The 16,166-nt window shown below is 54.8% G+C and overlaps 5 protein-coding genes across 5 annotated transcripts; 2 read left to right on the top strand and 3 right to left on the bottom strand.

The window, feature by feature from the left end:
- Positions 1 to 651: 651 nt before the first annotated feature.
- Positions 652 to 3,032, bottom strand: C8A04DRAFT_36814 (uncharacterized protein; the record flags this gene model as incomplete). Its single annotated transcript, XM_062783660.1, has 4 exons — positions 652 to 2,505; positions 2,562 to 2,672; positions 2,822 to 2,838; positions 2,918 to 3,032. 4 exons carry the CDS (start codon positions 3,030 to 3,032, stop codon positions 652 to 654), a joined length of 2,097 nt encoding a protein of 698 aa, XP_062637526.1.
- A 1,875-nt stretch (positions 3,033 to 4,907) lies between these two features.
- On the top strand, positions 4,908 to 5,810 carry C8A04DRAFT_28057 (uncharacterized protein; the record flags this gene model as incomplete). Its single annotated transcript, XM_062780502.1, has 3 exons — positions 4,908 to 4,917; positions 5,024 to 5,528; positions 5,672 to 5,810. The coding sequence occupies 3 exons, from the start codon at positions 4,908 to 4,910 to the stop codon at positions 5,808 to 5,810; spliced, it is 654 nt and encodes a 217-aa protein (XP_062637525.1).
- Positions 5,811 to 6,707: 897 nt separating this feature from the next.
- Positions 6,708 to 7,916, bottom strand: C8A04DRAFT_28056 (uncharacterized protein; the record flags this gene model as incomplete). The annotated part of the gene is made up of 1 exon (XM_062780501.1): positions 6,708 to 7,916. One exon carries the CDS (start codon positions 7,914 to 7,916, stop codon positions 6,708 to 6,710), a length of 1,209 nt encoding a protein of 402 aa, XP_062637524.1.
- Positions 7,917 to 9,961: 2,045 nt separating this feature from the next.
- C8A04DRAFT_36812 (Demethylmenaquinone methyltransferase) lies at positions 9,962 to 11,415 on the bottom strand (the record flags this gene model as incomplete). The annotated part of the gene is made up of 7 exons (XM_062783659.1): positions 9,962 to 10,060; positions 10,150 to 10,600; positions 10,667 to 10,678; positions 10,750 to 11,017; positions 11,090 to 11,169; positions 11,287 to 11,291; positions 11,326 to 11,415. The coding sequence occupies 7 exons, from the start codon at positions 11,413 to 11,415 to the stop codon at positions 9,962 to 9,964; spliced, it is 1,005 nt and encodes a 334-aa protein (XP_062637523.1).
- A 1,405-nt stretch (positions 11,416 to 12,820) lies between these two features.
- On the top strand, positions 12,821 to 16,050 carry C8A04DRAFT_36811 (pyridoxal phosphate-dependent transferase; the record flags this gene model as incomplete). The annotated part of the gene is made up of 4 exons (XM_062783658.1): positions 12,821 to 12,931; positions 14,165 to 15,242; positions 15,341 to 15,462; positions 15,523 to 16,050. The coding sequence occupies 4 exons, from the start codon at positions 12,821 to 12,823 to the stop codon at positions 16,048 to 16,050; spliced, it is 1,839 nt and encodes a 612-aa protein (XP_062637522.1).
- Between the last annotated feature and the right edge of the window lie 116 nt (positions 16,051 to 16,166).

Below are 16,166 nucleotides of genomic sequence, written 5' to 3'. Positions count from 1 at the left end.
CCGCCAGCGGTTTCTTCACACCCAGCTGCAACGGTCAGGCTAGTTCTGAACACATCATCACTAGGTGAATTCTCTCCAAAACAGGCACCACCACTTCACTTCGGGCGAGTAGGTTACATTCCTCGAGCAACATGCCCTGGCCAAGTTTTCCAAGATCATCACCTCCATCGGTCAAGTACAGTACCTACGTAGACTAAGCAGGAAGAACTGAGATTCTCCAAAAATCCACCACAACACATTGAATTAACCCTCCTTAACTACACAACCTCAAACACCTAGATACACGACCTCACACTGCATGCTGGCTACCCATCCATCCCTAGTTATATACCCACAGAAAATGACAAAAGAGAAAACAAAACCCTGACCTTGCGCTCAATGCCCCGAGCCACAACACAGCACACCACAACACACCGCAACGCACCGCCAGGCACCACAACACTATCTTATATACAACGAGCGAGCGAGCGGATGCACCCCCCAACCTACAAACCAATCATCAAACTCCTCCAGACCCTCTTTCCTGAATCCTATCCCCGTCCATAAAGCCCCTGCCTACATTCCAGACCATCGCCCTCACACATCCCGTATTTACGACGCTGCACCACATACTTCCTCACACACCCCCCAGATCCCCCCCCCCCAAAAGAATTATCGTGTATCCCTCGCACTCAAACTAGCAAACGCATCCGGACTATGCCGCCCATTCGACCAATCCAACCCCAATGCCATGACACTCTCCCGACTGACGTTATGCTGTTTAGTCGGCTGCGGTGGTGGCGGCTGCAGTGGCACACCACCTCCCGATGCTACTGCCGTGGCAGCAGAGCCTCCGGAATTTAGCATGAATGGGTTCTTGCTTGTTAGCGCGGTTGGTTGGGCGGTTAGTGGCTGTTGTTGTTGGACCGGTTGGGCCTGTTGTGGGGGTTGTTGAGGGTAACCCTGCTGCTGTGGTAGTGATTGAGGTGGGAATGGCGAGTTCGGAGTCTGAGCGGGCGTGACCTGGTTTGCGACCTGGGTCGGGAACGGGTTTTGGCTCGGGGCGGATGGGGCCATGTTGTACAGTGCCATGATCGACGCTTTGTCCTGGCGTGGGGGTTGGTACTGCTGGTATTGCTGGTACTGTTGGTACTGCGGGTGGTTCGGTGGTAGGAACCCGTTGACCTGTGGGTTTAGACCTGTCTGCTGCGGTATCTGCATCTGCCCGGAGAACGGCTGCGCGGGAGGTGTCAACTGGTTGAAAAACGGATTCGTTGCCGGTGGTTGCTGCGCTGGCTGTGCGGTCGGCGTTGGTTGGGTGTAGAAGTTTTGCTGGGTTTGCTCGGGGATCTGGGAGAGAGTGGGCGACTGGATCCTCGTGGGTGACCGTGTAAACGGGTTGCTGGTGATATTCCCCCCAAACTGCGCCGTGTTCACAGACAACGCTTGTTGCTGCTGCTGCTGCTGATGATGATGCTGTTGCTGTTGCTGCTGGGGCTGGGACTGGAAGAACGGGTTGAAGCCAGTGTGCGTCGGTTGCAGAGGCTGTGGGTAGGTTTGGCTTCCGTTGACTGGTGCGTCGTAGTACCCTTGTGTTGCAGCAGGCAGTGGAGCGGTTAAGGGACCGCTGGCGGGCTGCTGGTACATCACCTGGCCGTTTGGTTGTTGCACCAAACCGCCCGTGTGATGCGGGAACAACGGTTGTGATGGTGGCGCAAGATTCATGTTTTGGAACGCGAGATCCAGAGCTGACTGGCCCTGCTGCGGGGGCCCGAACGGGTTCGTCGACAGGTACGGGTTCTTGGTCTGCAGAGTCCCAGTCGACTGGGAGGACAGCGGCTGGGGCGGAGGAGGTGTGTCGAGCATATCGAAGGGATTCGTGCTCGCGGGACTGACTGGCCGAGCGCGGCCTGTGTCGGCGAGTGCCCCCGGCGTCAAACTTCGGGATATTGGCATCGTAGCTGCCCTTCCAGGTGCTGGTGTGAGCTGCGTTGGCGTTCTTCCACCACCTTCCCCAAGCCGTATCAAACTCTCCACCGCCTTTTCCAGGCTCCCGCCGACTCCCTTCAGTACCATAGCGCTCTTCTTGTCGTCCATAAAGCCCATGTCTCGGAGCTTGGCAACCTTCTGTTCCAGGTCGTCCCCATTCGATCGGTCTCGGTCGACGCTGACACCGAATCCACCCGACGATTGGCTCCGGAGAGGCGGCTCCGCGGGGTACGCATCGCGGGGGCTGGTAGGCTCGGCCGCGGCCGCCTTCTTTGACTTCGACCCGAGAGGGAATATGGACGAGGCCGACCGGAGGCCGAATCGGCTCGGTGTTTTCGGGGGAAGCGGAGGCGGGGTCTCATCTGAATCGGCGCCGGGACGTTTCTTTCCCACCGACAGGGTGCGAGCGATGTACTTTTGTCGAATGAATCGCTCCATAGCGCCGTCGACTTCGTCAGCATCGATCGGCACGGGCGGTTTCTTGTTGTCAGGGTTGTACAGCTTGTTTGACACGGTGTTGCCGACTTTCCTCATATTCTATGCGGGTGTTAGCTGGGCGCGCGGGCCGACCCGGGGAACCACTGGGCACGTACGTCGACCTGTTCGTTGGTCCAGCTGTCCATGCTCAGCGACTTCACCTTGGACACGTGGGTGCCCAATTTGCGGTGGATGGTGGCGCATCGCATGCACAGGAAGATGCCCAACTACAATTCCCCCCCACGAGTTAGCGCCCATTCTTGGAACTTTTGTCTGCTGATTGCATGCAGGAGATACGAAATCGCAGGTCGGTGCGGCTCGATTCGGGGGAGTCCAAAAGCGACGGCCGGAAGGAATGGGGTGGAGGGGAACGCACGCTCCATGATGCCCAAGCTGATAGCAAGGCTCCGTTAGTTCCACGATTATTTTGTCAGGAGGTCATTGGGGGGACACGGGGGACCAATTCACGTACCAGGATTCCGCGCTTGACAGTCTGCGCAAAAGCTATTGCCGGCAACATTGCGCAGAAGGTCCTGCAGGTTCTTTTCGTTGCGCGCCTGCTGGCGCTTGCTCAATGCCGAAGTCATGGTGCGTACAGGCCGTATGTGTGTGTGGTTCAACCCGTCCTCGAGATGGTGCCGGAAAGTCGAGGGAACGACACAAAAGTTCGAGGTGGCTTGTGTAAGATCGGAGGTTTGGGGCGGGCCACCGAACCCACGCGACTTTGCCCACTCACAACCAAAGCGACCAGGATTCCCAGCAGGGGTCTTGAAACCGGGGGAAGACCAGAGAAGGCTGGGTTGGGTCTCGTCAACTTGCGAACAGCTGGCGAACTCTCGACCCAATAGTTAGGTGGCTAGCTCCTGTGTAAACCCCAACAGCGCCTTGCCGTTAAGCCCTTTGCTTGTTGTTGGCCGAAACCTTTCCCAGCTCTCGAGTTCGGCTGTCGGCGAGCTGCTGCGAGTTTCCCAGTAAGGAAATGGCCAGACAGCGAAAAAAGAAGCGAGCATGCTTTCAGGAGCAGCCCCAGTTTTGCAAAAAGCGAGCGTGCAGCCCAATCACCCCTAACGTTACCACAGGACAACCACGCTTTTCAGGAGGTTCCTTCCCATTTTGGTGCTCCTGAAGACATGCAGCAGCCCGGCACAGTCCATTCCGACAAGCTGTCACCGGGTTGTGGAGAACCACCTGTGGGCCACTCACGAGACGGGAAGGCGCTTCCATGCTTCCTCCTATCTCCTATTTAGCTATTGATTCCATACTCCAGTCAGTGCTTCGTTTTTATGGAGGGGAAAATGACAAGCAGTTTAAAACTGTTCCAACCGTCCAGAAACTTTCCCCGGCGGAAACTCTGGCGACCCGCAATGGAAGCATAACGTTATGCGCACGGGCCCTGAAGCGCCAGGGCCGGCGCCACAACGCCGTGCAGCCACCCTGTGGCACTAGAATGCCAACGTCCACAACGCAACGGCAAACTCTCCCGATGTCTTCCTGAACAAGTTGTTCATGTTCCAAGTCTGTGGCCACCTATGTAACGGCGATAAACGGCGCCAGTAACAGCGGCGGAAAGGTAAGGCCCACTCTCCTTCGTATGTACATGTCGGGTCCTCCAGAGCGTCCAGATCCCTATGTGACGGGATTGTGGTAAGGTTATAATTACACAGGCTTCGCCGGCGTCCGCCAACCCCAGCCCTTGCGGCCTTTGACAATTACCAATAGGAGTTCCAGCTTATCCACATTGAGGTGCATCAAGCGCCGGGCCGGTTGGTTTGGTCAAGGTCGGCGGAACAGGTGTAGGTGATCGGCTACAGTTTAAGGGGAGATGTGTTCTTGGTGAATCTCAAGGGCATGTCACCCGAATTCGAGATTCCAGTTCCCAGTAACTCAACAACTCCTATCAACATCATGCCCTTCACCTTCAACTAATTTCTAGAGACATAATCAACGGGTACGGTTTCTCAAGGGACGCGTAACGGGCTACCTGAATAGGTATGGCGCTACCTGTGCTTTTGACATCCCACCTGCCTACCGATGGGTTGCTATTCCACAAGGAAAGAGGTTCCCTTACATATGGGAGGTGCGAGTTACCAATGGGTTGGACTCTTAGATGTATGTGCCTTCCTCTTAGACCCGACAGACCCGTATGGCACTTTCCCAACGGAAACAGCCTAGGTACCTAATTTACCCATCCAAAGATGGATTTATATACGAGTGTGCCCCGTTTCCCTTCCTCTTCTTTTTTTCCTCGAAACCATCCAAACAGAAAGCTCTTTTTTCCTTCCCCAGAACCATCAAAATAAAATACTCTTTCTTATCCAACCCATGATGAGATTTTCCTTTTTTCTTTGGAATCATCAAGACAATAAACTCGTTTTTGTTTTCTCAAAACCATTATGAGATTCTCGCTTCTTTCTTCGCAACTATCAATATGAGATTTCTCTTTTTTCTTCAGCACAAACACCATGGAATTCGGTATGTCAAGCTTTTCTCTCATCGCCTGTCACTAAGAAAACATTCTTCCCAGCTTCGGCTCGCACCTTTTTGTAAGAAGCTATAAATTAACGCCCCTATTACATAGTCAAGGGAATCGCTATCGGCGCCATAGGCACTTCTATGAAGGAAGGAGTCGCCGACTCCTTTATTGGCGTCGTTGTGTTCATCGTCTTGGTCGTTCGCTGGGCTGGGAGGGTGGTGAGGTTGTGGTGGGCTTCAGCCGGTGAAGGGGACGCCACCAGCCAGCGAGATGACGAGCGGCCGGGTGCCGGTGAGGGTCGGGCCCCTGGGCTCGAACTCTCCCAGTTCTTCGGCCGTCTTGTGATCTCGCTGGCAGAGAGGGTGGAGAGGAGCCCAGGGGCGGAGCCAGCGAGTTTGCGACCGGTGGTGGTGACGGTGATGGGGAGGACTAAACCCCCTCCGGCTCCGGCTCCGGCTCCGGCCGTGGACGTGGAAGCGCCCGCGGTCGAGGTGGGGGACCCGGATCCCACGCCGGATCCCGCGCCGGAGGCCACGCCGGATGACGCGCTGGTGGAGGCCGCGGCAAAGGTGGTGGCGGCCGCGGCAAAGGTGGTGGCGGCCGCCGCAAAGTAAGCGGCGGTGAAGCCGGTGGTGGACGTGTGATGCAGTCACAAAGGATGATCTTGACGATCTCATGGGTTCTGAGGACTCCCTTGAGGCTCGCGTACGTATTTGCCCCTTTTCGCATGGTTTTCTCACTAATTCTTCCCAGATTTCGCGCCGTGAAGGTGGCAGTGGCGGCGGCGTTGGGGGTCGCCTTTGAGGCGGGGGTGCCAGATCCCGTGCTGGCGGCCGCGAAGAAAGCCGCGGTGACGGCGGCGGACGAGGCGGTGGCGGCGATGCTTTCTTAATTTTTATTTTTATTTTAGAGGCGGGGGGTAATGGGAGGAGGTATGGAGGGGTTTATTTTTTTTCGTCTCTTTGCGTTACCCATTTTGGCAATATTCTTATCCCATCCGAAGCCTCTCACGTCACCGTCGTGGATGGGTGTTCCTCATCAGACTTCACTACTGATGAGCTAAGAAGAGGCACAATCTCATGCCCTGGCATCATGCAAAGGTAACTGACCCCAAACCCCTTGCCTCGGGGCTCTCTCCTGTCTCCCGGTTTGAGAATCTCTAACAAACTGAAGTCAACGTTAGCAGAAGCCCGGCAACAATGTCGAATTGGTCGTTCATTCGAGACCAATCTCGCAGCCCATGACAAGGGCCCCGCATCCTTACACAACAAAACCAACGCTCTCGTCCTGCTCCACGACGGCTTATTTCCTGACGGAGTCCATCTTTAAAAAAGGCCCGTCCACGCCAGACGCCCATCATCCTCAAGTTCCATCGATGACGCATCCCGTCGATATCCCCTCCAGCTTTTCAGTATTTCAGAACAATACAGTTAAGCTCATCGACAACAACCGTTATTCCGCGCTCCGCCGTTGAGGCTGACACCTCACCGTCATACGGGAACCGGCGTCTTACCACTCTAGACCTTTCCCGCCAGAAATCAGGTCAACGGCGGATCGGCTAGCCGGCACTAAACCGTCATGTCGAAGCAATTATCCGCCATTCGCGGTGTCTCAACATTGGGCCACATGCCACCAACGTCGGTGGCTGGGTCTGCGCTTGAGAGAACAGGAGAATTATGGGAATGTATATAGGAAGCCGCCGCCTGCCATATTCGTACATTAGTTCTTATGTAGTTATAGTAGTGATGACCTGAAGCCCACGCACGCACCTATAACATCCCAGGTGGTCTTACAATTTCTTTTCCTTTCCCTCTCCCTTCCCAGCCGCTCGACTGAACGAGAACAGATTCGTCACAGTATCCAACCATCCGCCGCCACGCTTCGCGTTCATTATTGATACCTGGTACTCCTGTGCAAGACGCCTAGCTTTGTACAACATAAAATCCCGAATTTCTCGATTTGTGACGTACTCTGGGATGAGAACATTGATGTCCAACGACAATTTTCGGGCTAGACGATCAGTACCTCGCCGAGGAACCTCTCTGATCATCTCCTGTAACACCCCGGTATATCCTGACCACCCCTGCTTCGCGGACTTGCTGTCGACTGGCTTGTAGCGGGTAATGTAGTAATACATGAGAGTAGCAGCATCTTGTATCTCAAGTGATGACGGTCGAGGGAACCCATCCATGCTACGGGCGAGATTCTCCCACGCTGCGAGGCGCGGGATAAAACCGGCTTTCCAGCGACAAGCTATGGCGACAAGGAAACGGCAAAAAGGCTCAAACTCGGTCAAGACGAGGCCGATAAAATCTTCTCTAGGCCAGCACCAGGGGACTCGAATAGGACAGGGTGGGAATCCATAGTCCACGAGAAGTATCGTCTCAAAGATATAAGGCGAGAGAGATAAGATGGTGTCGCTGCCGCCGCCCAGAATGGTGGGGTCGGGTTCCTTAATGAACCTCGGACTTGGGTTGCCCGTCCATTCCTGGTCATACAGGATACCGCCGACGCACTTGACAGTGTGCTCCGGTCGGAGAGGTCCGCCCCAATAGTGCTTTCCTTGGAGTCGTGATCTGAGGAGCTTATCGACGGAGTATTCGTCTGCGAGACACATGGCGATGTACATCTTGGTGGCCACCCGTGTCAAGGCCTTGTTGTTGTGGTCGTCCTTTGCCGCTTGGGCTTTGTCCAGCACATCCGGACGCAACGTGCGCAGATGGGGAACTCCCGTTGTCGTGTCGGTTTTGTTGGGTGCGCATATCAGTTGTTTGAGCTTGTCCTGTTCAGCGAAGCTCCCTGGCGTGTCGGGCTCGTTACCTTCCCGGGAGGAATTAGGATGATGAGGAGCAGAAGCAGCCTCTATCGCGCCCTCCGGTATGGGCTGCTGTAAATAGTCGAGGTTCGCGCCGCAATGAGGGCAATGCAAAACCTGGTTCCGGTTGTCGTCGGGCCGTTGGTGGCGGTGTATGTTTGAGCGCGACTTGGCGCTATCCATTATCTCTTCCGTTTTGGCACGGAAAGAGATTAAACGACACTCTCTGCAATCGATATCCGGATATTCAAGTTGTGTCATGATGGGAGCGCGGTGAGGCACGAAAAAAGGTTGGTACACCTAGGGGAAGAAATGATCAGGCAGCCGTTGGACCAGACTGCGGGGCGACTACACTCGGGCAAAGCTGTATATATATACTTATATGTGTCTTGTACAGACTTGATGATGTAACAAGTCTGAACGCTAGGTTCTTGACCCTCTTCGAGCTAGCTTATCTTCTTATCAAAGAAACAGAGTTTATAGTATCTCCCAGACTATATGCCTTACATTAGCTGTTATATAGTTTTTGTAGTGGTGATAACCTGAAGCCCAGATATACACCCTGAATATCTACGGTAGTCTCACAACTCCTTTTCCTTCTCCTTTTCCGTCTCCTTCTCCTTCTCCTTCTCCTTCCCAGCCGCCCATTCGTACCCGAACAGGCTGGCAACCGTATCCAGCCATCCGCGATCACGCTTCACATCCGGACGTAAAGTGCGCGGATGGGGCGCCCCCGCCTCCAGCGTCAAGTCGGTCTTGTTAGGGACGTCTATCCATTGCTCGAACCCGTCATGGTCGGCGGCGACCTCTGATGTTGCGGGCTCGTTACTTTCCCGGCGGGCATTCGGATGATGAGTAGGAGCAGCAGCAGCCTCTACCGGGTCCTCTGGTCTAGGCTGCTGCAAATGGCCGAGGTCCGCGCCGCAACGAGGGCACTGAGAAACCAGGTTCGGTTTGTCGTCGGGTCGTTGTTGGCGGTGTAAGTTTGACCGGTGCTCGGCTCTATCTTGCAATATGGAATACAGGAGACGCGTCAATTCCCATCTAGATGGTGCCACTTCCAATTCGGAACATAAGGCGTTGAGGTAAGGATCGTTATCAGTACCGGTCGTATATTTGGGTTGTGCAATGATGTGGGCGTGGTCAGACACAAAGAAAGTTGGTTTGGGGAAAGAAATTATCGGGCAGAAATGTTTCGAAGAGTGCAAAAGAGTTAAGCACCTAGATATATACTATATATACTTGATGACATCAGGGGGGTCCGAACGCCTGGCGGGACGCTTGTGCTCCGCAACTTCCGCACGGTTATCCACTCCTCTCCGCACGGGGGAGGAACGGTTTGGGGACCTGGATACCGTTATCGCGATGTGGTCTGACTGATATCATCTTGGACTTAACGCGTTGTGCAGTAAAACTGAGCGGTCCACGTTCACTTGGCCCACTAGTATCTGGATATCGTTTTTAATACGTCACTCGAGCCAATCTCAAAAAATACAGTCAACGACCGGACGGCTTCTCCTCTTCAAAGGGTGAGATTCAGTTACCATTCAATACCAGGCCAACCAGCTGGCCCCTTAAGTTGGGGAGGCTCAGCCAAAGAGCCTTAATCCTTCAAACACCTCTTCCGGATGCTCGTTTAGGCCCTTTCTAAGCCCACAAGCCTCATTCTTCACGACTCCCTCGCCCCCCCGCCTCATCACCACTTCTCATCAAGTCATGACTCCGATAGAGTTCCTCCTTTACCATGCTGCAAAAACGCCTCGCTAGAAAGGAACCCGTCATGCATGCAAGTAACAGAAACAAAAACAGCCCATCGACACCTGAAAGCAAACCGTCTTCTTCCTCCTCCTCCTAGCTTCAACTCTCCACAGTCACACCGCTCCAGTTGGGACTGCAGCTAACCACTACAGGCCGTGCTCTTTATCCTGGCCATCCCCTACGCTGTACCATCACAGCCAGTTCCATTCTTGATTATAAAATCGCGGTCCTCCGAGATTTGATGCCGGAAACAGGAGCCTCGGCGCTTTGTTTCTTCGACGATGGTTTTTATGGTCGTAAAAAACCGAGGTGTTGGTATTGCCGATCCGGCTTCTGTAGATTCAGCGCAAAGCCCAAACAAATGGGAGGTCGCCCAGCACCTATCGAGGAGAGGCCGGGTGATTGCCTCAAGGCCGATCCGCTAGCCGTGTATTTCGAACGACCATGACACTCCAGGCCATCGAAGACTACTACGCCGCCTCCGGTTTCCGGCCGCACACGACGTATAGCCTGTGGTATGCATGTACTGAGCGGTCGAGCAAACTCTTCCGTACGTCGACAAGTAAAACCTAGTAGGAAAAAAAAGCGCAGTCTCAGTATCAGCATCAACCTCTCCAAGTTTCCCTTCCCCACACCTCACTCTCTCTTCAAAACTTACCTCAATCTCCTCCACAGTCTGATTCAACGACCGATTAAACGTGCGCAAACTAAACCCACTAACCCCCTCCAGCAATATCCTCTGCCACATCATCCCGAGCTGCTTCAGCCTCAAATTCTTCGGCCACCCATTCATCGGAATTTTGATGACGACCTCGTGCACGTCGACAAACCCAATCTCGCACATCCACTCTTTGATCTGCGGGCCATTGTCCACCTGACGGTTGGCGATGCGAGAGCCCGCCCGGAACTCCCTCACCCAGCGCGCCCAGCCGTAGTTGTCAGTTAGCGTGCCGTCGTCACAGTCGATCCCGACAGGGATTTCCTGAGACTCGAACCAGCCACCGGGCCGGAGGTGGTCAAAGGCACGTTGGAGAATTTGTTTTTTCATGTCGGACCAGCAGCCGATGGTGACACGGGTGTGAATGAAATCGAATTCGGGAGGGTAAAACCTGGGTTAAATTAGTAACTTATTGTTGAGGTCTCGGTCTCGCCCGGAATGAGAAGCAGAGCCATACCAATCTTCAGATCTGTGAAACCGCGAGGTGTGTTAGTATGCCGGATAATAATAAGAGCGTGATGGGAGAGGGGGGAAGCATACGAGTCTTCTACAAAAAAGTGCACATTTGGAGGAACAAAATCAGGTTGAATGGGTGATAGATCTGTCCCAATGATCTCCGCTTCGGGATACAAGTCACCCATTTCGATGGCCCAGAGGCCCGTGCCGGTAGCGATATCCAAGACCTTCCGAGGAGGATTGGCGCGGGAGAAGGGGGCAAGGTGCAGCCGCCCGTCCATGGCTTCCTTCATGATCATGTACTGCTCTTCCGCGCGGTTATTTTCTGTGTCATCATTGGGGTAGAGGTAAGCTGGTCAAGCTATAATTAGTACGGTTTTTGAAGAGGACGGGCGGGCGACTGGGATGATGGGGAAGGACACACATCCGGCTCGGTAAGAGTGATACGTCCTCCCGAACTCGGTTTGGAAGGTGTTTATGCTTTCCGAGATGGATCTCGAGTCACTGGGAGCCGTTAGCTGGGAAGTGCTGGGGAACTAAACGCGTGGTTGACTAAGGACGTACTATGCATCGTACTCATCGGACTAGTTGTGTTGTGTTGTTAGTGGATTAAGCAAATACGACCTCTGGTTTCGAGGAGACCGCACGACGATGACATACATCAGGCTCGATCCGCGCCGAGTTATTCAGGTAGGACTCGAACGTAAATTCATAATTATCCAGTGTTTGATCTGTCGGTCGTGAAGCCATGCTGAGGAATGCTGCACGGAGCAGTCGTGGTGCTTCGTCCACCGATGGGGGCGATGTTAGTTGCGTGGAGGGCGAGGGAGCAAAGGTCGGCCACGACGACGAAAGATGAAAATCACGGGAGAAGGAAGCAAGAAGGAAGAGAGTAGGTAATTATTACAAGACTGGGGAAGCGGAAGGGTGAGAGAAGAAGGGAGTAAGAAAAAAGGGAGAGATCGGCCCGAGATGACCTTCAAAAATTGGCTGGCCCCCTCTCCCAGGACCACGCGATGGGAACACAAAACCCGGCAGCTTGGGTCAAAGGTACCGATGCTTGCGGCTTTACGCTCGGGGTTTGCTTTGGGGAGCGAATGACCCGCCCCCCTTGGGGGACAGACGACCCGGGGACGTGGTGAACGGCCCTGGAGACCCAGTGGTCTGGGTGGAATGCCGAAGGTGGCAGCTTTGGGGGGATCACAACCCGCGCGGGCGGTCATTTCTCGACCCACACCCACCCAAACCACACACACCCCAGTGACACCACACAACTGATTCAACTGAAGAAGCCTGGACAGGGGGCGTTACATCCCTGTAACCCACACCCATAACCACGGGTCCATATTCCCGGCAGCTCGGATCGTCACATCAGAGTTCACGCGGGCTGCACGCGGTACGGTGCCGAGTCGGTCGACTTGTCGGTGGTTGGTGGTGGTTGAAGAGCTGCAGGAGTTGCCTCCGGGCTGTTGCATATTTCCGGCGAACCGAGCCAGTGGAGGCTAGCAAAAGGCCTTGCTGGAGCAAACCCCTCCTTTTTCTCGATTTCCTTTCCCGTTCTCTGAATGTGAGCACCTTGTCGCTAAGGGGAAGCGATGGAAAAATGGAGGTCGGCCGTTCCTTGCGAGCATGGGTGGATCTTTGAGCTGCGTATTAATGGATGTACACTACACGTGTGTATTGTCAGCATCAGAAGTCCGAGTGAATCCCAAGGAAATGGATGAGGGTCCGAGCAGGTTGTGTACGCTAAGGTGGTTTTTCTTTTTCTTCGGAGGCTCGCCGAGGGATCGGCACCTCTTAAGCCGTTCCAAGCCCATGGCGCCGCAATCTCGGCTCTTGACTTGTTGAGTTGCTTGCAGAGTCAATGGATTCCACTCTTCCAGGCCCGTTGATCCTTCATTTCAGCCCTGACCAATTCCAACAACCGTGAAACGCTGACGGCAAGGGAAAAGCTTACGGAAATACGACCGTGGTAGGGTTTTGGGGAGGTCTACCACAAGTGACAACACAAATAAAATCGATGGGGCTCAAGGACGTACCTTCCAAATCATGGGTTCCCACTAACTAACCGGCATCCGCTTGGCGACTTCCGTTTTGGGAGAATTTTAGCACTCGGAGTTCTGTGGCCGGGTCGCGAGGAGCACTATCCCACCAAATGGACCCCTACAAGCAGCGCGACTCCGTAGTGCAACATTCTTTGACAACGACAACAAGCGCCCAAGTAACCATGGAAGATAATTCGTTATCGGCTGCGTGTCCAGCACGAGTGTCATGCTAGAGATGCAATACACAGCAGGTCTTGAACGCCGCCAAGGATGCGCTAGTTAAGCATCGAGCCCGTTTGCCATTTTTCGCATTGGCTCCTTCCGTCATCCAGCAGCACATGAAAGCAATTCCAGATCCAAGATCATCGAATCTGATGAAAGCCGGACTGAGACCATAAACGCAATCATCGACGGCCCGTGTACTTGGATTTCACAGAGGAAAGAAATAGGGTTTCCCCCTATCTTTTCATAATCAGCCTCTTACGAACGTAGAGGCCTTCGCATAAACAGGTCCCTGTTGTACTGTAACGAAGCGTTGTTGTCGGCCCCGACACTGCGTTCCGCATGAGCACGGATCAGGGCCGGGAACTCCGAGCATTGTCCCGCGACCTGTTAAACCCGAAGTCCCTAGAGCCGCTACGAGAGGCCACGAGTGATTCGTGCACACCGAAAGGTTGCACCACAGGACGCCATGAACCACGACGTTGAAGGGGGCGCTCAACACCGTTCACCGGCTGCCCGGATGTGGGGAAAGACGCAGCCACTGTCACCCTAGCGGAGAGAGGACCTCTCTTCTTCCGGTTCCGTGCATTTGTCTCGCGTCGAGAATGGCGGGATTTTCCAATGTTTGATGCCCTAATTTCTGTTTGCATTCGCCCACAAGTGAGGGGGAAAGGATGGGGCTGTCCACCGTTTCGGGACCGTGGCATTTTTTCTTTCTGGAAATCCATCACCACCTCAACCGATGAGCCAAGAGCCAGTTGGCATTGCAGCAGAGGAAATATAGGTACCAAAGTCACCTTCCTTTTCAGTCTGCCTCCGACCAGCAGGTTCCGGTGTGATTTTTATGGCCGATAGGCCCAGGACATGTCAATTGTCAACCTCAAGGCACAGGAGGAATACTACATCCGTACTGCCGTAAATCGCCCAGGGGTGCCTTGTCAGTCCGTCACGGGCCGGAATTCACTCAAGATTCGAGCGGGTGATCCTCCCGCGCGGATCGCCGAGGCCGCTACCCGAAGGCTTGGGTGCACAACAGGCAGTGCCGATTAACGAAATTGATGAGCTCCGTGTCATTTCGGTGAACTCAACGGCGAACGCCTCGCGACAGACACTACACTGAAAGCCACCCGTCCCGCCCAAAATAGTGTAAACACACTATGGCACACCAACAAACCCCAAGCGAGATACCCCTCACTCCAATCGCCCACCTCGACCCTAACTCCGGATCCGAGTCCGACTTCCTCCTCCAAGCCTACACCCGCCTCCGACAGGCCACCACCACCACCTCTTCTACAGAGACGGCCAAATTAACCATCCCCATCCTCCCCTCCATCCAAACTATCACCGCCGCTCTCTCCTCCCTGCCCACTCCATCCTCTCCTTCTTACCTCCAACCCCTAGGTCCCGCGGAAACCCACGCGCACCTGCTCACCTCTATCCTGCCCGCGCTCAACCACCAGGGCCTGTCGTCACGTTACTTCGGCTTTGTCACAGGCGGTGTGTTGCCCGTGGCCGAGGCGGCCGACAATCTGGTGACGGCATTGGACCAGAACGTGCAGGTACATTTTCCTGTGCCGGGTGGTACGTCTTCGCAGGTTGAAGAGTCCTCGGGAGAGGGGCAGGAGGGAAAGGAGAGATGGGTGCATTCGGTGTGTACGGCGGTGGAGGATGCGGCGTTGGGGATGTTGGTGTCGGTGTTGGAGTTGGATCCTCATCACCCTGATCATGACCACGATGAGGAGAAAGGAGATGATGATAGCCAGCCCAACGAAAAGGAAGAACCGGTCACACCGTCAACCTCGCCACCTGCAAAGCAACAACGGTGGCCCGGCAAGACCTTCACCACCGGCGCAACAGCAAGCAACATCCTTGGCCTCGCCTGCGGGCGCGAAGCCGTCATAGCCGCACGAGCACGAGCACGATTTGCCCACCTCAAAAATAAGGGGCCTACCCCCAAAGCCTCTGTCGCCGAACTCGGCCTCCTTGCAGCCTGTCAACTCGCCGGCGTCTGGCACATCCAAGTGCTGACCAGCATGGGCCACTCCTCGCTCAGCAAAGCGGCCAGCGTAGTCGGGCTGGGGCAGAACAGCGTCAAGGAGGTTGGGATGGCCGCGGAGGGGGAACCGTGGAGGCTGGACCTGGATGCGGTGGAGAGGGAACTAGCGCTAGGCGAGAAGGAAGGGTGGGTCAGCATTGTGGTGGTGAGCGCTGGGGAGGTGAATACGGGGCGGTTTGCGACGAATGTGTTGGATATGCCGAAGTTGAGGAGTTTGGCGGATCGGTATGGGGCTTGGATACATGTTGATGGGGGTATGTCTCTTTTTTCTTCTTCTTCCTCTCCCTTTTTCATGGTCAAGGATTTACACCCCGGCGTTGGTTGTGGTACTGATGTTTTCGGGTGTCTTTAGCATTCGGCCTTTTCGCCCGGGCTCTACCGAAGACGGACCAGTTCCTAGGTCTACATGCACAGGTTGCAGGGTTGGAACTGGCCGACAGCATTGCAGCTGACGGACACAAACTCTTGAACGTGGTATGATATCATGGATATTTTTTCCGGGACTCCTGTTTTGGTTCTAACAATATCCCCCAGCCCTATGACAACGGCATCTTCCTCTGCCGGGATGCCTCCATCCTCACGCAGGTCTGCAGAAATCCCAACGCCGCATACCTCGCATCGTCCCCCGGCAGCAACCCCAACGCCATTCTCAGCCCGCTCAACGTCGGCCTCGAAAACTCCCGCCGTTTCCGCGCCCTACCGGTGTATGCCGTGCTCCTAAGCGAAGGCAGGCCAGGCATCTCCGCCATGCTCAGCCGTATGGCCCTCCTCGCGCGGGAGATTGCCGCGTATGTGCGCGACTCGGAACACTACGAGTGGCTGCCCAGTGCGGAGGCGTCGTTAGAGAGCGTGTTTATTGTGGTGTTGTTCCGGGCGAAGGAGGATGCGCTGAACGAGGTACTAGTGGATCGCATCAATGCGACGGGCAAGATGTTTGTGAGCGGGACGAAGTGGGATGGAAAGAAAGCGGTTCGTTTGGCCGTGGGGAGCTGGCGGGTCGATGTCGAGAGGGATGCGGTCGTCGTGAGGGAGGTGTTGACGGATATTGCGGAGGGCCGGTAGTGTGGTGTCCTCCCACAGGTGTTCAACTGAAAATGCGTCCTCGCTCGGCTGTTGATCACAAAATCCGTACTTGTCGCACCCAATACAGCGACGTATCCGTCCATAACCCATTCGCT

Source organism: Dichotomopilus funicola, assembly GCF_033296635.1.
Source record: "Dichotomopilus funicola strain CBS 141.50 unplaced genomic scaffold C8A04scaffold_26, whole genome shotgun sequence".
Lineage (NCBI taxonomy): Eukaryota > Fungi > Ascomycota > Sordariomycetes > Sordariales > Chaetomiaceae > Dichotomopilus > Dichotomopilus funicola.
This window is presented reverse-complemented; position numbering and strand designations above follow the sequence as displayed.